The sequence below is a fragment of the Lineus longissimus genome, chromosome 1, assembly GCF_910592395.1.
Source record: "Lineus longissimus chromosome 1, tnLinLong1.2, whole genome shotgun sequence".
Lineage (NCBI taxonomy): Eukaryota > Metazoa > Nemertea > Pilidiophora > Heteronemertea > Lineidae > Lineus > Lineus longissimus.
The window spans coordinates 25,045,799-25,063,100 of NC_088308.1; the positions used below are offsets into that span (position 1 = coordinate 25,045,799).

The following is a 17,302-nucleotide window of genomic DNA, read 5'->3' on the forward strand; positions in this document are numbered from 1 at the left end:
TGTGATTTAACACAGAAAATCGTCCTTAGTTGAGATCACTTGCATGCCCACCCCACTTTACTATAACGAGCCTAACACTGCTTCTTTCTAAATAATGTTTTCATATTGCACAGTCGGCAGAGGCAAGTAGTTGATGAGTTTACAGCACTTTGACTTGAAAAATCATTTATATTTCTGTTCAATGCCCAAGGAAATGAGCAGTTAGCTAGCAGATTGGCACAGCTCTCCCTGAATCCGGCTTACCTGAGGGTGCTAATGGACCAACTAGTCTAAGGTTCAAACGCACCCCTGTGTACAAACATCCTAAATATGCTGAAGGCCTGATTCCACTCGGATGGAGGGCAAAAGGTGTTTTTGTAAATGACTTTCTTGTAATTTGACTCAGAGCTTCTAACTTAGCTGGACAACATCCCTCCATTCTTCAGGACAGCTGTACCAAACTCTGGTAGCCAATTGCTTGTTCTCCAGGGCGTTTTATGCTCATGCCATTTCCGATTGACCTTCTTTGATGATGTTTGATCAAGCATTGAAAATGTAATGAATGTAATTTTCTATCTCAAGGAGGAATCCTAGTTAGTGAGTTTATTTCGTAATCCTGATTTGTTCTCCTTGTATGTCAGGTGATAACCATAACCTGGTACTTCCCGAATCAGAATGGCTTCCACGCTGCATAATCTTGGGTTTTTTTCTGCACAGCTAAAAGTTTGTTTGACTCCCCCTCCTTAGAGCACTTTGTTATCACCTGTGCATATCTATTCAAAATTTCCCAATTTGAAGTTTCTAATATTCATATTTTCCAAGTTTGAGATTTAAAGGTGCCTCTGAATCTTTGCAGTTTTACTTATAATGATAAACCATCTGCCAAGTGGTCCAACCAGTGCAATGTTTCTGTTTTCCTCAAAGCACTGGTACATGGTTTCCATCTGCAATACTCACACTGTCTGGCTAATAGCTGTTGGTAACTTGTTAATCCTGTTACGGTATTCCATTTGTAACGACTCCTACCTTACAGACCTCAGCTTTCCTACTACTGCTGCTGCGGTGCCTTGGTCCATTCCTCTGCTCTGGAGTCTAGAACCTTCCTTCCCATAGGCATTCACCATTGAATCACCAAAGTTTGAAAAGTGCTCATCTAACTGGGAGACCTATCTTAGAATTGTTTTTGTGTGTTTTGATTGTGCTTTTAAAATTGCAATGAAATATCATGATTGCAAACTTGAATGCCGTCAATGGTCCTTTTTCAGTTACGGATCAAATGTGTGTTTTCAGCATCACTTGGTGTGGTCTTTAGTTCACATTTTTTCTAATCGCCCCTAGATTGCATGTCTTTGACAACTGTACCACAGGCTTGTGGTGACATTCAGCCAAGGTTTACCTACTAATGTGATGGCCACCAGTCATGAGTAGTGTTATCTGAATGTTTTTCTGCTTTGAAATGAAACCATTGATGTGTCTGTTTACCTCTTTCTAGGAGTGAGTGTACGGAACATCCAAGCATTTCAAGTGCTTCAGTCAGTTTTCTTGAAGGTAGGTGAAACGTCTGCTTTAATATTGACATAACGTCTTCTACTTCCGATTCTTATCCTCTCGTTGGTGGAGGGTTGTCAGAACCGTGTGGTATTGCGTCGTTAACAGCTTAGGGTCACCCCAATGGCCGCATGGCTGCGGGACATGATGATGATGATCCTCTTCTTGGTGGAAGAGCAATGAAAAAAATGAGTTAGATAGATGAAGACTGCCAGTGATTGTTAAGTGATCAAGTGGTGTCAAGTTTGGACAGCTGTTTTTGCATTCAAATTCCAAACTATCGGGACCTAGAGTTAACTGTGTGTCAGTTCCACTAAACACCAAAGGCATTTATTGAAGGTGTAAGTAAGTAAATGAAATTCCTTCTTGCTTTCAGTCGAACACAACGCACCTGTGCAGCACCATACTGGATGTGATCAACAGCATTTACCACCAGGACAATGCAAATTACTTCATCCTGGAACCTCAGCATACTCTCTCGCAGTTCACAGAAAAGATACACATTAAGCCTCCGGAAATACAGCAAAAGTTTTTTGAGATCCTCGAGTTCCTGGTTTTCAGTTTGAATTTCGTGCCTTGTAAGGAGCTCATTAGTCTCAGCATTCTTGTCAAAACACAAACGTAAGTTGAAATTTTTATGATGGCCTCAGATAAAGTTACAGGGCCAATTTTCATGTCCAAAGATATCATCCTCTCATTCCTTTGGCAGCTCTGAAATTAGTCGAGTCTTGGAATGAACCGATCTTTCCGAAAGCAGTTGCCCGAAAAGACGTCTTGTTTTCAAAGCGATTCAAATTAAGACTAAAGCTTTTATGTTCCTTTCCTAGGTCTGTTGAGACAAATATCTACTGCATGAAGACACTACTGAGGATTCTGCGCCATCACAGCATCTTCAAGGATGTGTTCCGGGAAGTGGGTCTCTTGGAGGTCATGGTTACTTGTCTCCACCGGTATGCTGCGTTGCTCAAGGATGTCAGTAGCGATGAAGGTACAGTATTGTTTTACCCTAGAGCAATTAAGACTTTGGAAAGAACCTTCTTCTGTTTGGCCTTGCTGTAGGATCTGAAGGTTAAATTAAACTGTTATGGTATGTTCTTTCTTACAGAAGACGTGGAGCCTATCTCAGCAGAAAACCAGGAGATGGGTTTCCTGGCGATGGATGGTCTTTCTCTTACACTAAATGGAAACTCAAGTAATGCTGGTGAGTGCAACAAATTGTTGTATTCATAACAAAACAAGGCCCTTGATCGGGATGCTGATAGTGTGACATTACCCTGGAATCAGTATGTTCAGGTGTTCATCGTATTGCTGTCAAGAAGAAATGCGGTACAATCACCTAGTCAAGTAAATTTCAGTATCACGGTAGGAGTGACTGTCAGTTGAAGGCATAACTGTAGACACTCATGAATTTGTTCAGGAAACTGTACTGAGCACATCATCTTGTTTTCCAGTCGTCTTCAGAGAATGTGGTGGTGCCCGTTGTGTTCACAACATGGTACCCTATCTCGTCTGCCGCCAGCAAGCTCTAAGCATAATACAACAACTGATCTTATCGAACGGTGGTGATGACGACATGGGCACGTTACTTGGACTAATGCATACTGCTCCAACTGAGGCGCTGGAACTTAAGACCCATGTCTTGAAGGTAAGTTCTGTTGCTTATGTAATGGAGGTGATGACGTTCATACAGAGAAGGGGGTCTTTGTCCTACTGATAAATCATGCATATTTCTGGAAATTGACCTAAGGTATTGCCAATTTCAATTTTCCCTGACATTTTGGAAGAAATGCCGGTGGACATTAGTACATATAGCTGCGTAGAATGTCTCATGTCTAGCTCTCGTCTTGGGATTTGTCAATATATTGAATGAATTTTATAGATTTCAATTTTATGAAATGTTTTATCATTTCCAACCATCAGGCATTGTTGAACTGTCTTAGGGAGAGCCATCGTACGAGAACTGTGTTCCGTAAGGTTGGAGGATTTGTGTATGTGATGTCTGTTCTGGTCTCTATGGAGGGTTGCCTTGCTGATCCACCAAAGTCTCCTTGGGAAGGCAGTGAGTATGGATTTTTTCAACCATTATGTGTAGAGTTTGAATCCAGGTCAGATCCAGATCCATTTCTTCTGACCTAGCACAATGGGTTTCCTGTCCAGGAATATGATGAGTTAACTGAGACTTGTTTTTGAAGCGCTGTGGACTAAATCCTTTAAAAACTGCCTAAGTTTTTATCACTTGGCAAAATTATGTAAGTGGAAAGAAGTGACAGTGGTTCACAAGCCTGTGCATGCAGATTCGATTAGAATATATTTTCCAGCATCAAAAGTTGGTAGAAATTTCCCATCATCTTCTTTGCAGTTTCTAGAAAAGACATCCTGATGTTATTGAAATCAGTCTTCAGCACTTTGACAATCGCAATGCGTTATGAACCAGCCAATGCAAGGTTCTTCACGACAGAGGTCAGATATGGAAGCCTAACTGAGGCAGTCAGGTTGTTGGGCTGTTTCACCACGTGTTCAAAGATTAAAAATTGCAGTGATAACTGGACTCTCATGGACGAGCCACCGTTTGATGAATTCTTCTGCCTGATGAAGGAAAGCAGGTGAGTTTCGACTATTTCTAGATGTAGCAAGAAAATCAGAATTGATCAAAGTGCTTTGCCTGAATATGACATTTAGTAGTTAAAAACTTACCATGTGCAGTACAGCACAAGTATACCTGTATCACTCAAAGTTGGCAGGTCTCCAGGCATCTTGAGGATGGCAGAAGGTTGATGGTTGTAGGAAAAACCCGGTGGCTGGATCTCCAGGCATCTGGTGGAAGGCAGACGGCTGGTGGTTGTAGGCACATCCTGGCGGCAGGATCTCCAGGCCGATTGCTGAGTATCACTGTTGATGTATTCTCATCTTTTTTTTCCCAGGCTTCCACAAGATATCCCCAAAACTTTGGTGTCTGCCTGCCGTATGATGAGGTATCTTTATGACATGGCTTTGGATGCATTCGATAGGTAAGGGTCTTCTTCTTTTTCAACATTCACGGTGCACTTGGAGTTGTTATTCTCCTGGGATTATTCCTCAGCCAAGGCAAGATGAAAGTTTTTTATGTGCCAGTGCCAGTTGGGGGTAATTGCAAGTCCATCACAAGCTACTCCTGTTTCTCACATGGTTGGGTCTTTTGCTTGCCTTCTGATTTTTCCGATGAACACGTAACTGAGATGTGATATCTACTTCAATTTCAGACCTCCAGCACTCTCACAAAAACCAGCCGGTGTCAAACGAGTCGTGTCTGGAATGGACGTCTCACAGAATTCCTTATCAGCAAGTTCAAATTCCAATGCTGGCAAGAGGAACAGCACGGGGAGTTTGACCTTGACCTTGTCAGCTATGCAGCCTGATCCAATCATCGTACACTCTGGTGCTGTCACATCAATTCTTCATCTACTGCCCGCGATACAGTGCCCAACTGCGAAACAGGTAATATCCTAGATTGCCCAGAACTTTTAATCATAGTCCATGGTCATTTGATTGTCGCGGTGAGAGCCCACAATCTTCCTGATAATGTCAATTGTTTCATTGTATAAACTTCTCATTTCAGCTTGAACTGGAGCTTCAAGTGCAGACGGCAGAGGTCTTGAAGTCCCTCATGAAGAAGGAGAGGAACCAGCAAGTGATGTGCGAGGCCGGGCTCCCCCATGAACTCCTTACTTACTGTGAAGTGTCCCTGTATAATGAAGCTCACCCCCTTCACCCACCGCTGCAGTACGTCTTTGAAAGGCTTGCGGCACAGTCTCTGACACCTAAGGATCTTGTGTAAGTCAGCTTTTCCACTGTTCTGTCTTCCTGTTTCTAACTCTCCAGCACAAGATATTAATATTTAGAAATCTGCCAGTGTGTCTCGCAGATGCTTTTCTGGAGCTTTGTCGCCTGTGTAGGTTATACCGCTCGGCAGATTCATAAAATGTTCTCTCTCTAATCAGTGACTTTCTTCGGCTGGGCTCTCCCCTTTCCTGTAACGACTTGGACGAAAGATTTGATGCCATCAGGAATGACACCGAAGACATCGAAAACAACAATGATCGCCGCAACTTCAAACTCTACGGGGGACAAGTCCCATTGACGCGGGTGAAATGTTTGGTATCCATGACAACTCCAAGAGATGTTCGCCTCCATGGCACGACCTTGACCCCTGCGTTTGTAGAATTTGATATGAACGCAGAAGGATTTGGTTGCCTCTACTTGCCCAGTATTGCTCCCCAGGGTCCTCCCACGCCGTCTGTGGTCGGCGTCGGCATGGTTGGAAACCTTGACACCTCCATCGTTGGGGGAATTGGAACTGGTAAGTATATAGCATTGAGCACTTGGTAACGTAGTGCAGTACTGGCAGCCAGATTCCTCAAGGGACTGCGCTGAGCCAGCTATATTACTTTCCTGAATCTATGCCAGTTCATCGTGGGTTGAGAATGCCCTTATTTGAACCTGGCCCCTTATTCATTGTAAACCAAAAGTTAAGAACAGAAGTTTACTGCTCCTCTGAGTCTCAAGTCAGGATTTTGGGATACTGTAGGTAACAAACTATTGATCTGGTGTCCTTGTTTGTAGGTGAGCGTGTCTTCCCACCTCAATATGGCTTTTCCTTCTCGACTTGGATCTGCGTGGATAAATTCTCAGAACCTGCTGATGCTCATCCAGTACGCTTACTAACGATTGTGCGGACTATCCAAGGCCGTGATGAAAATCTTGTCTGTCTGTCGGTGTATCTTTCGCCCCGGGACCGGGCACTAATAGCATCGACGCAGGAAACTATGATGCTAACACAAGGTGGGTCTTGCTTACTTTCATCTTGGCATAGATGACTTTAAGTCTTGATGCAGCAGATATTTGCTTACCAACAGTTACTGACCAGTTATACGAGTCATATGTACCAGAAATGATAGATCTTAAAAGAAAAAAGTGTCTTCACCCAGTACTCTGACAGCCTTTTAAAAATCTCTTGTAGCTGCAGAGCAGTTCCAAGATCCCAACCTGAGTGAGAATACTGTGCGATTCTGGTGCCATGAGTTGACGCAGGAGGGGCAGTGGCATCACCTGGGACTGATATTTCATCGAGCTGGTATCATGAAGAACAGCAGCATCAGTGTGTACATTGATGGAGAACATATAGCCACGCAGAAGGTAAATACGACACGTGGTACTGTGTCCTTTTAAGTTGTGCAGTAGCTGCACCAATATAAGGCATGAGGCGAACGTTTAGGGTTTGTTGGTGTATAAGAACTTGGTTGAGTTCAAGACTTTGAAATGGACCTGCTTGGTCGACTAAATGAAGTAAATTTGTGGCCACACAAATTAGGTGGTAATGGGTATTTGAATAAAGACTAGCAAATGCTTTTATATAAATCTCCATGTAAATTTACTCTAGGCCATTCTACTCCAAAATTGGAGTAAAAGCATTTGCAAGACTTTATTCATATCGGCCATTGGCTAGAATTTTACCAAATTTTTACTGGAGAGAACAAGTATGAATATTTTTGAATGTTCCTGCAGTTACTCTACATACCTACCTATGTCGGAAGTGGCAAGGGAGTCACCTCGCCGGTAATTTGTTTCTGAACACTTTCTAGAACGCACTATCTTAATGCTTCCAGCCCTAATATCACCTTTCCTTCATCAAGGCTGGGGCTTGTTGCGTTTGATGGTAGAGCGATAGTATCGAAGAAAATAGCATGATAATAATTGCCCGCTGCGGTGTAGCTCATAAAACTTAACATGTGCTCTTCTCCAGCTTTTTCATCCATACTCGAAAACTATTCCAGGGTGCTGGGCTTATTTTCCTTCTAATTATCATCAAAACAGGTGGTTGGTTGTCTGTCTTTCCTCTCAAAGCATCTCGAAATCTGGTGTACATTGGTCAGGACTTGGCATGAGGATGTAACTTTAAAACCTGATACATGTTCCAGAAGTGATCAGTTTAAACAGAGTTGGTTTTGGTCGGATTTTGCTTGCATGCTCAACATTCACAGTCACATTTTAAAGTCACGTATATTTTATATTGGTCAATTCAAAGAGGCTGTTAGTAGCCCATTTTGCTTCACTTTTCATTAGTTTGGTTAATTGCTTTGAATATTTTGTTACAAAGTGATTTATATCATTACAAAATCTTTCTTGGCATCATTTAATTTCATCCATCTTCCATATTTCATTATCACTTATAACAAAATTGAATCAAAGACTTTTAGTTCAGTATCATAATTTCTGATAGGTTATAAATTTTAAACATACATCTGGTGAATCAACTTTGCACAAGGTGAAAGTTTACGAGTCAGGTTTTGCAGGTGTATTGTTGACTTGAGTAGAACTATCTTTGTTAAGAAATCATTTTTGATCGTTATCTTTCCAGCTTCACTACATCTCTCCAAACATAGGTGGCGGTGGTAATCCAAGTGCTGCCGCGGTTACGTCAGTTTTCACCTTCATCGGTACGCCACCACAGATCAGGAAACAATCAAAGCTCATCTGGCGGCAGGGGCCTTGCCATCTTGTTGAAGAAATCCTCTCAGCAAGTAACCTCAAGAATATCTATGGACTTGGACCAAACTATATTGGTTGTTTCCAGGCTCCAGTCTTTGGTAAGTGCCAGGAGGAGTCTGTTGGTTAGGGTACTTGACATTGAGTGTATCTGCTCTTCATTCAATCATATTAGTATGATTTGGCATCACATCTTCAGTCAAGTTTGGAGTTGTGTGGTCTTGTTATTATGAATAGCAGTGATACATTTAATTTGTGTGACAGGTCAAGGAGTTGTAGCACACCTTCAAAACAATCCAATGTTTCTGCTGTGTCAGTAACTTTCAATAATGCTAGATTTATTCAGTCACGATACCATCCCTGATTAGTTCGTTAGTCATAACACGTTGTTTCTCTTGATTTCAGACAATAGTGATACCGTCAGCCCCCTCGTATCGGAGGATCGAGTCATCTTTTCAATTCATGCTCATACCATGTCACTGATGACAATCGCCAAGATACGCAAAGTCTACAACAAGATCGACAGCAAATCAATAGCAAAGCAACTCTCAATGTCAGCCCATGAGAATGCTACACCAATCAGAATCCTCCATAATGCAGCGGCTCATCTTAGCGGACCCGCACGATCACTTGGAGCTATACTTATGGGATATTTAGGTTTGTGAATTGTCCAAGTGAAGAAGAGCCTATTAAGTTATAAACCAAGCTGATGCATCCATAGAACAATGTAGGATCTTCCTCAGTTTTAATGATGGCCCTAAATTTCAGGTAGCTGATAGGTGTAACCTGATACGCTCTGAGCATCTGAGACAATAACTTGTGATGTATTTTCTTTTAGGTGTCCGTACTTTCTGCCCGAAGCCAGTTGCAAAGATGCTGGAGAATGTTGGAGGCACAAGTGCCCTGTTAGGCCTGATTGCCATGGCGGGTGATGTAGAAGGCCTGTATGCAGCTGTCAAGGCATTGGTCTGTGTGGTACGCAACAACAAGTCGGCCATGAGAGAGATGATCAGGACCAGGGGCTACCAGGTACAGATATTTTGTTTTCAATCCATGTCTTTAGAGTACTTCCCTCTAGGGCTGGTGACTTTCCAATGAACAGTCCGATTCTGACCCTCTGCATATCGAAAAGCTGTGAATCTGTGACAAAAGGATGCTGAATCGTTTGACCATCAAGATGATTTTAGAGTGTCAGCTACCTCAGCATTATTGGTTTGTAGTACATGTCTACTAAATAACTGCAGGAAGGTGTGATAGTTCAAATTGAGAAAATTTCCTTTCAGACCCTTGCCATGTTATTCAAGAAGAAGCGTCACCTCATGAACAGCCATATCCTTCACCTGACGTTCTCGCTGGTCGGAACGGTGGACAGCGGCCGAGAGAGCACCGTCATTCCCAACAGAATAGCCTTTGAGGACCTTCTGTGTGACTTAGAGGTCTGGCACGAGGCGCCTGGTGATCTGCAGAGATCTCTCTATGAACACTTCTTTGAACTTCTCACAGAATCAAGGTAATCACCCCAAAATTTGGCACTATTTGAAAGCTGGCGTTTTTGGTGTAAGTGTGGGCAAGACTGGCACATGATCAGAACTAGCTTGCCTCCCTGCTGCAAATGAAGAGAAGATGAAGTTAGTCGTGAGAAGTAATAATTTGGTAGATTGGCTGGACAGATAGGAATGGACTGCCAAAATAAAACTTTTATTATCAATTTCTTTTCAGTGAGCTCCAGAGTAATTTGAAGCTGATGAGAGAGGTAGGCTTGGTGAACAAGTTGCTGCATATCCTGAAGGATTCTACGTTATCGGCCATCACCATCCAAACCATTGTCAGTGTGCTCCAGGTCCTTCTGACGAGTTGCCCTGACCAGAAATCTATACTTCGGTATGTAGTATGGTGGCAGTAGATTTGCTCTTGTCCTTTTTCGTTAAGTTTGGATGAACATGTTTATATTAGAACATTCTAACTCCCTGATGAATGAAACACAGAAAGATCAAGTTGCCTAGCCTGGGGTTTGTGAACAACAGGTCTTTGGATGGCCAGTCTACTGCTCTACCATTGAGCTATGGGCACTCTTTTATAAGTTTTCCAGTAATTTTTAAATTTCAGTTCTTTTATCGCTATTTTCAGATTTGGTCAATTTCTTGTGTCGACATTACCCACATTCTCTGTGAGTGAGGTCAATATCTCCATTGACGAAACGGAGAGCAGAGAACCAGAAAAAGCATCGACCGACCAGCAACCAGACGATATAACCATTCCAGTTCCAACAAGTTACTCGGGACTTGTTTCACCGCAAGCTATACGTCTGAGGAATACATGTCTTAATATGGTTCTGAGGCTAGTCACAAACTCATCGACTAACTTGGGCAACCAACAGTAAGTACTGTACTTTGGGTGTATTTTGTCAATCTACTGTTTCCAACAACTCTACTGATATCCTGTAGTTCCTTTGTGGAGACCTGACAGTTGTTGTAAAGTGCTTTAATGCAGGCCGTGGTCAGTGAAAGTGATATTTAGATGATGCCTTAGGTATTCAATACAGCAAATTCTTGGATTTATATGAAGTAGGGTGATCAAATTTTGGTGTAGGCTCTTTCAAGAGGTAACTCAATGTCTTCCATTCTCTTTCCAGAGTGTGCGAGGAGCTCCTGCGAGTGCTTGGCTACGATTGGTTACTGTTGTTCATGCAGGGCCATCTTCATTCCTCAAGCGTTGTCCTTGCTACCAGGATCCTCCTGGTCATGCTCAGTGTGCCAAGTGGTTTGGCCAAGTTCCGTGATGGAAGCTGTGGTGGAGGCTGGCTGTGTGACACTGAGAGCATTTTGCAAAGTCGTATGGGGGTGTTGCTTGGTAAGAAAGATATTTCAGGACAGTCAGTTTCAGAGTATCTGCATTGCATTGTTCTAAAGAGAAACTTCACTTATTTGCTCCAAGTATTTAAGAGCAATTGCAGATTGAAAACAATCTAAAGTTGAAATTTTGGATGAGCAGATATAGACTACCAAGTCAAAGTTATCTGGACCAACGTAGTCATCTCGTTGACAGAACAGTAGTGAAAAGATCTCTCCTCTATTTCAGCTGGCTTCAACATCGGTAGCCAGATTCCTCGCGGTCAGAAGCGTGAAGTGAACCAAGAAGTGTGTCACATCCCTGGCTTTACAGCACTCCAGTGGCTACTCCCCAAACACGCCCACGTCCCAGAACTGTATTTCCTGTTGATGGCTTTACTGCTTGGACAGCAAGTGAAAGAGATGCCAGAGAAAGTTCAGGTTGGTATTTGACTTATACAGGTATCAGTAACACATATCCCAAGCTGTGCATATTCCAGTTTTTAACATCTCCATGTTTTGGTTGGGTCCTACGGTCAGTGTCGCCTTCAATTCCAACCAGTAGGGTCAATCTGTTAGTAAAATAGGCTCCCGAATCAAGTGCTTTAGCCAGGCTTGTTCAAACAAACATAACTAGCCACCGAAGAACTGAGGGAAGTCATAGTCAAAATAGAATTTCTTCTAATGAAAACTAAACCTTGTGACAACGAAACACAGTCTCCACATGCTTGTAATGCCCTCAGTTTTTCTCCTCATCTTTGCCAATTCCAATTTCGATCAATGTGTTGAGCTTGGAATTTGCTGTCACAACGATTGACTGGTACGGTCACATTTGTGGGTCGACAAGAGGGTGCATCAGCAGTTGCACTCTTGTATGATCTGCAGTGGGGATGCTACAACTAGTTTACTCCTGGACGACCAGTGGTGACCAGCTACAATCTGGTCCAGTCCTAATGGTGACAGTAGATTCCAAGGATCAGGTCCACCTGTGTGTATTCTAAATTTGTTCCCTTTTCCCTCACTGTGCCTCTCACTCCACACAGGATGCTCTGATCAAACAGGTAACCCATAGATTAGTGTGCATGTCATCATTTCATGATTATTTTATGATTGTCGTTTGTTGAGGACATCTCAGTCTATTACCATGCTCAGGCAGTCCATCGCCCTGTTTGACAATGTGAACTGTTATTCCAGTGCATCGTGATTTTATTTTCGGGAAATTGAAATTGCAGTTATATGTACTATGCAGTATGCTTTCTTCCTATCTTGCCCTTAATAATTGGACTCTATTTCTGCAGCAACTTTTTGCTGTTGTCTTGTTCACAAAGGAGTGGCATCAAGTGATGGGGGGGGGGGGGGGGTTGGCAATAATTTGGTTAATTGGCATATTTCAAACATCTTGGTATTGAGAGTGTCACAACTGGGTCTTGTTTTTTGGAAAAGCTTCTTCGTTTTATTTGGATTGCATACCCCTCTCCGTCTTCCCTGTACCCCTCCTAAACTAAAGTAACTTGAAAACCCTGTGCCCTTTTTCTGAGACAACACGAATCTGTGCTCAGTTACTCTCCAAGCTTTATACTGGCATGAATAACGTGAAAGAAACAACATGTTCAAACAATAACTTTGAGCTCTTCTGTATCTTTCCCTGGGCCAATTTCTTCAACCTGAGAAGTGACGGAAAGTATCTAGTCAATTGTATATAATCTATCAATTCTGCAATTAAATCTTAAGTGCAAAAGGCTGCAAATGATTTAGTGTGTAGCTCGATGCCTTATTTGTACAAACTGTTCCCAATCACGGACCTCCCCTGAGATAAACACTTTGAATGCTGCAGGTAAACGGAGGATTTCGATCAGCTAACTTCTCCACAACATGCTCAAAGCTTGGTCAAAAAGAAATACCGGTAATTCAATGTTTGGCACTGTGTGGAATACTGTTAGCTAGTTTCGAGGTTAAAACATTGATGGAAATTGCATTAGTGGCTACAGGCTTCTATTAAAACGATGTCTGCTTCGATCGCTTTACATGTAATAATGCAGAGTAAGTGGCTCTTAATATGAGAATATATACACTGACTCTAACTGAAGTTGCTCAACCAAGTCAAGTGCTGCACTTACTGAGGAATATCAGCTGTAAGATATGGTCAGACATCAGACCTTAGAGAAGGTCTCATTGCATGTTGACGATTCCTTTCTGCTACTCTAAACCTTCAACCAGGGGATGAATTTCATGTTTGTGAAATTTTGATGATCCCGCCAGTTTGCCAATGAAAAATTACCAACCTGAAACAAATTAGATTTGCACTACGTATCATTCTTTGTGAATGAACAGTTGTTGATATGAGTAGTTAGAACAAATCTTATATTTTCCTTGCACTGTGCATTTGTTATTTCCATCAGTGTCCGCAACTTTGGAACTTCGTGTTAGATTAGTATTATGAATGTATTAATCATACACTCAATCACAATATACATATTCTGGTTTTTCGATTGTTTTGTAGGGGTGCGTTATTATCACTTTGTTTGTTTCCACTCGTTCAGTGATCATTGGTTACATTTGAAAGCAACTGATGTCAACTGGGATAGCATTTGTAGAGTTTCTCTCTGTTAAGATATCCAGATTTGGCAAATTATGATGTGTCTCCTATTTTCTTGCAGTTTATTTGAATTCATGATTATTCTTTGGGGCTGCACTCACTTTATATGTTACATTGTATGTTCAGCTGGCAAACTGTATGCATCTCGTACTTCTTGTTCATGCTGATTTCGATGCGGGCACCAGTGTAAAATTCTTAAAGGATGACTCTGATAACCACATTTTGATGATGCATTTTAGTTTATACATTTAGTAGTCTTTGTTATGTTTTGATCAGTGATGTATATTTCAGATTTGAATTATACTTCCTCCTTGACCTTCATTAGTGTCGCTTGACAAGAAGGATTTTGTGGGTTAGATTATTAATACCAGCAGCATGGTACCGATGCTCAGAATGAAAAGTAAATGATGAAATTTGTTTTGTTATTGATAGATATCTGCAGTTGGTTGTTGTTTAGGCCGTTTTTCGTACTAACATGACTAACAACCCATTGTGTATAATGTAGATTGAAGCATGTTGAAATCGTCTGCTAGTTTTGTTAGGCATTTCACTTCATAAATAAAACTGACAGGATAAAATTCTCAAACAAATATTTCATTTCGATGCAAGGCATGCTCAAATTTCTTTTCAAGAATGAATCTTTTTTAACTTTTCCCTTTTTGAAATCTAATTCTTTGCCTTTTTAATCAAGAAAAATGTTATTACCTCTGTATTACTGTCTTCTGCTGCACCTTCCACTTGCAGCATTCGCTCTGCATTTTGTATTCAAGAGAAAAAAATGTTGTCTGAAAAAATACCTTCTTGGAAATCTGCCATATTTTACATTTCTCGAAATTTGATGTTTCTCGAATGACATCACTTTCTCACCTGCTCTTCTTCAAGATTTTATAACTATTAGTTGCAGAAGATGGTGACGCTGGCCCTTCTTGATTAGCATGTTTAGAGACCCTACGTATACTCATACCAGAGGAAGATGACCGTTCCTTAGAATCCTATCTCAGTTATTGATCTCATCGTTCCTTGGCATCTAATTCAGAGCAGTTTTCCTAGAGATAAGCTGACGGTTATATAGGGTACCTGCAAAACTACGGCTGCCGGTTCATGTCACGGGCTGTCACTAGGTACTGTATTGTTGTGACAGAGCGATGACATCTATTCTGTCAGTGTTTTGACGCAAACCCTCGTGAAAGTCAGCACTCCCTGTTGGGATGCCTTCACCCTATTACCAGTTTGTTTTTCATCTTCCTTTCTCTTGCTTTCAGTTCGACCTTGATTCAGTCTGGACGTACATCTTTGGTGTACCCGCCAGTCAGCCAATGACTGGAAACAGAAAGGAGGCGAAGCCTGACATATGCCCAGAGGCAACACTTGTCATTCTTGCTATGATTCGCTCCATGCTAAACCAAGTAAGACAAAAGTAGTTCATTTCTAGTCATTCTTGCAATGATTGGCCCATGTTGAACAAAATAAATCAAGATTTCGGAGTACGTTGCATGAGGTGTGTTAAGTAACCTGGTGTTGATCCACTTGGCCTTTATTTGTTGGAACTTAAAATGTTAGTTGGAAAAGAAGTTGTTGTTGTGCAGTAGTCAACATCACCTTGTCCTCGGTCACAGTATTTTTCATACCAGACACGTAGATGCCTTATGAGTTTGATTTAGTTATAGTCTGAATCTCTTGATTACTTTCCAGGCCTGGCAGACTGAAGAACATGGCTCCTGGCTCCGAGAATACCCTGTCACCTTGATGCAGTTCCTCCTCTTCCTCTATCACAATCAGTCAGACTTCGTCCCGCTTTGTATGAGCAGCGAGTTCCTCTGTGGCCTCGCTGCAACGTTGTTCCCCTACAGAATCAACTCAGAGAACAACAGCGAGTTGTCGTCGCCGATAGACGAATTCAAGCCATTCCCTGGGTCGGACGAGACCATGGTTCTTGTTAAGTCTGCAGATAGAGGTGGACAAACCGGCTACCTTACCCAGCACCCGGCAAGGAAGTTTGTGATGGACTTTCTACGGATGATCGTAGTTGACAGTCTGTCATTATCTATGACCAAGCAGCCACCAGTTATTGACATATTACTCGAGGTAATTCAATGATCTCCATTTCTATTGCTGTTAACTGTACCATTTACCCCAGTTGCAAATTAACAGCTCCTTTGTGGTTAAACACTGGTGAGTCATTTTTTCATGCTGAACATGACTGAAAGAAAAGATGTTTTTACTTCTGCACAAGTTTAAAATCAAGTGCATTTCCTTGCAGGCGTCTCCAGATCATGCAACCCGAGCTCAGCAGAAGGAATTCAAGACGGAGATAATGAAAAGTCTGATGGACCACCTCCTTGCTGCTGATGCCCTGATGGGGGAGCAGGCTGCTCTGCCCGTTGCCACTGGGGGCAGTTACGCAAACATGGCCACCAATATCTTCTACTTCAGCGCCAGGGTTGTGGATAAATTGTGGCAGGGCGCCTACATACGCGATGCCAACGAAGTGTTCTACTTCATCAGTAAACTCATATCACAGGCCAAAAGAAAATGTAAGTCAATAATGTTAAGTTCCTGGGAGGTGTGATTTTGAAGGATCGTGAATGGTCAGTCTTTGATGAATCAACATGGTATAACTGCATTGCTTTCTTTGAAATGTATGAGGAACATCAGTTTAATTTTGTTTTTTTCTTGTCAACTTTCAGCTTCTGGTCTCTCCCTTGATGCCATATACAAATGCCTAAACCGAACCATCCTTTACCAGCTTTCGCGGCCAACGTACAATGTCGCTGAGCAGATGAACATCATGGACTCGTTACACAAGCTGACCAGTAACAGAAGCCTGGTGTTCGGGCCCGGCAACTATGACCAAGAGTTCATTGGATGTCTCTGCTATTGCCTTCTGCAGTTGACTGATGACCCTTCTAATTTAAGGTAAGTCAGAAGATGGTCTTTATTCTGCGGTGATTTCGTTTCATCAATCCAATTTTGCTAATGATGCTTTGGCCTTGTTGCCTCATGTAGGTCTTGTTACAAAGTTAGAGATCCTGGCAAGGGCAAGAAGGAATTCATGTACCTTTACTAATGGTTTTCTTTCAGCACTGTAAATACAATCGAATCTCCCTCGGCTTTGAGGACGACAACGTGGCATATCGATCCTGATGCGGACGAGATTGAGATCACCAAGAGTGGTGAGAGCACAGGGACACAGGAAGGCCTACAACTGATAGCCAATGCTGCCACCAGGGTGTGGGAGGAGCTGTATGTCTGCAAGAAACCTGTATGTGTTCTTTGACTGATTACGTTGCTTCACTCTACATAACTGAGTGGGTTACATGCTCTTTCATTTAAAGCAATAGTTCTCGGCATGAATCCTTAGTGAACTCGAATTTACATCTCCGTATGAGTTGGCATGATCAGGAAGTCATATTTCTTGCTCTACACAGTCCCTTAAATATGACTTCTTCACAGATTTTCCCCTCCTCTGTCCCTTGTGACACTACCGTATCTTCTTCAGGACTCTTATTTTTCACTGGTAGAATGATTACTTTTCTCAAATTTCAGGCGCTTGAGGAAATCTTCAAAGTGACATTGAGCACCAACTCGGACACACCCAAAATCAGCACACCTGAGCTCAATTTGGTCAGACCATTGATCTTCGAATCAGCTGCAAGGATGTGGGTGGCATTTGTAGAAAGTGAACGCAAGTCGACATTCACGGAACGTGAGATAATCAAGTCGCAGATCCAATCTGTCAGTGGGGTAAGTCCATTTGTCACGTCAATGTTCATAAATGAACACGAAAACTTTATGTCATTACGGAGAAAATCCTGGTTGCATTGGCTTC

At 42.1% G+C, this 17,302-nt stretch overlaps 1 protein-coding gene across 6 annotated transcripts in view; it reads left to right on the forward strand.

Moving 5' to 3' along the window:
* The window catches only part of LOC135493717 (WD repeat and FYVE domain-containing protein 3-like), a 43,359-nt gene that overhangs the window by 7,105 nt on the left and 18,952 nt on the right, over positions 1-17,302 (forward strand). Inside the window, exons 8-37 of one of the 6 annotated variants that reach the window (XM_064781250.1) lie at positions 1,472-1,527; positions 1,904-2,148; positions 2,355-2,515; positions 2,633-2,728; positions 2,979-3,172; positions 3,448-3,586; positions 3,887-4,130; positions 4,449-4,535; positions 4,767-5,001; positions 5,123-5,337; positions 5,505-5,863; positions 6,127-6,345; positions 6,524-6,699; positions 7,069-7,119; positions 7,922-8,150; positions 8,455-8,706; positions 8,888-9,078; positions 9,333-9,559; positions 9,769-9,930; positions 10,177-10,425; positions 10,682-10,899; positions 11,128-11,318; positions 11,921-11,938; positions 12,712-12,780; positions 14,736-14,879; positions 15,166-15,558; positions 15,734-16,007; positions 16,161-16,389; positions 16,555-16,735; positions 17,020-17,217. In XM_064781250.1, the coding sequence (XP_064637320.1) occupies positions 1,472-1,527; positions 1,904-2,148; positions 2,355-2,515; positions 2,633-2,728; positions 2,979-3,172; positions 3,448-3,586; positions 3,887-4,130; positions 4,449-4,535; positions 4,767-5,001; positions 5,123-5,337; positions 5,505-5,863; positions 6,127-6,345; positions 6,524-6,699; positions 7,069-7,119; positions 7,922-8,150; positions 8,455-8,706; positions 8,888-9,078; positions 9,333-9,559; positions 9,769-9,930; positions 10,177-10,425; positions 10,682-10,899; positions 11,128-11,318; positions 11,921-11,938; positions 12,712-12,780; positions 14,736-14,879; positions 15,166-15,558; positions 15,734-16,007; positions 16,161-16,389; positions 16,555-16,735; positions 17,020-17,217 (5,702 nt within the window). The remainder of the gene's footprint in view (positions 1-1,471; positions 1,528-1,903; positions 2,149-2,354; positions 2,516-2,632; positions 2,729-2,978; positions 3,173-3,447; positions 3,587-3,886; positions 4,131-4,448; positions 4,536-4,766; positions 5,002-5,122; positions 5,338-5,504; positions 5,864-6,126; positions 6,346-6,523; positions 6,700-7,068; positions 7,120-7,921; positions 8,151-8,454; positions 8,707-8,887; positions 9,079-9,332; positions 9,560-9,768; positions 9,931-10,176; positions 10,426-10,681; positions 10,900-11,127; positions 11,319-11,920; positions 11,939-12,711; positions 12,781-14,735; positions 14,880-15,165; positions 15,559-15,733; positions 16,008-16,160; positions 16,390-16,554; positions 16,736-17,019; positions 17,218-17,302) is intronic. The other 5 variants (XM_064781274.1, XM_064781258.1, XM_064781265.1 and 2 more) reach the window with 5 other exon arrangements.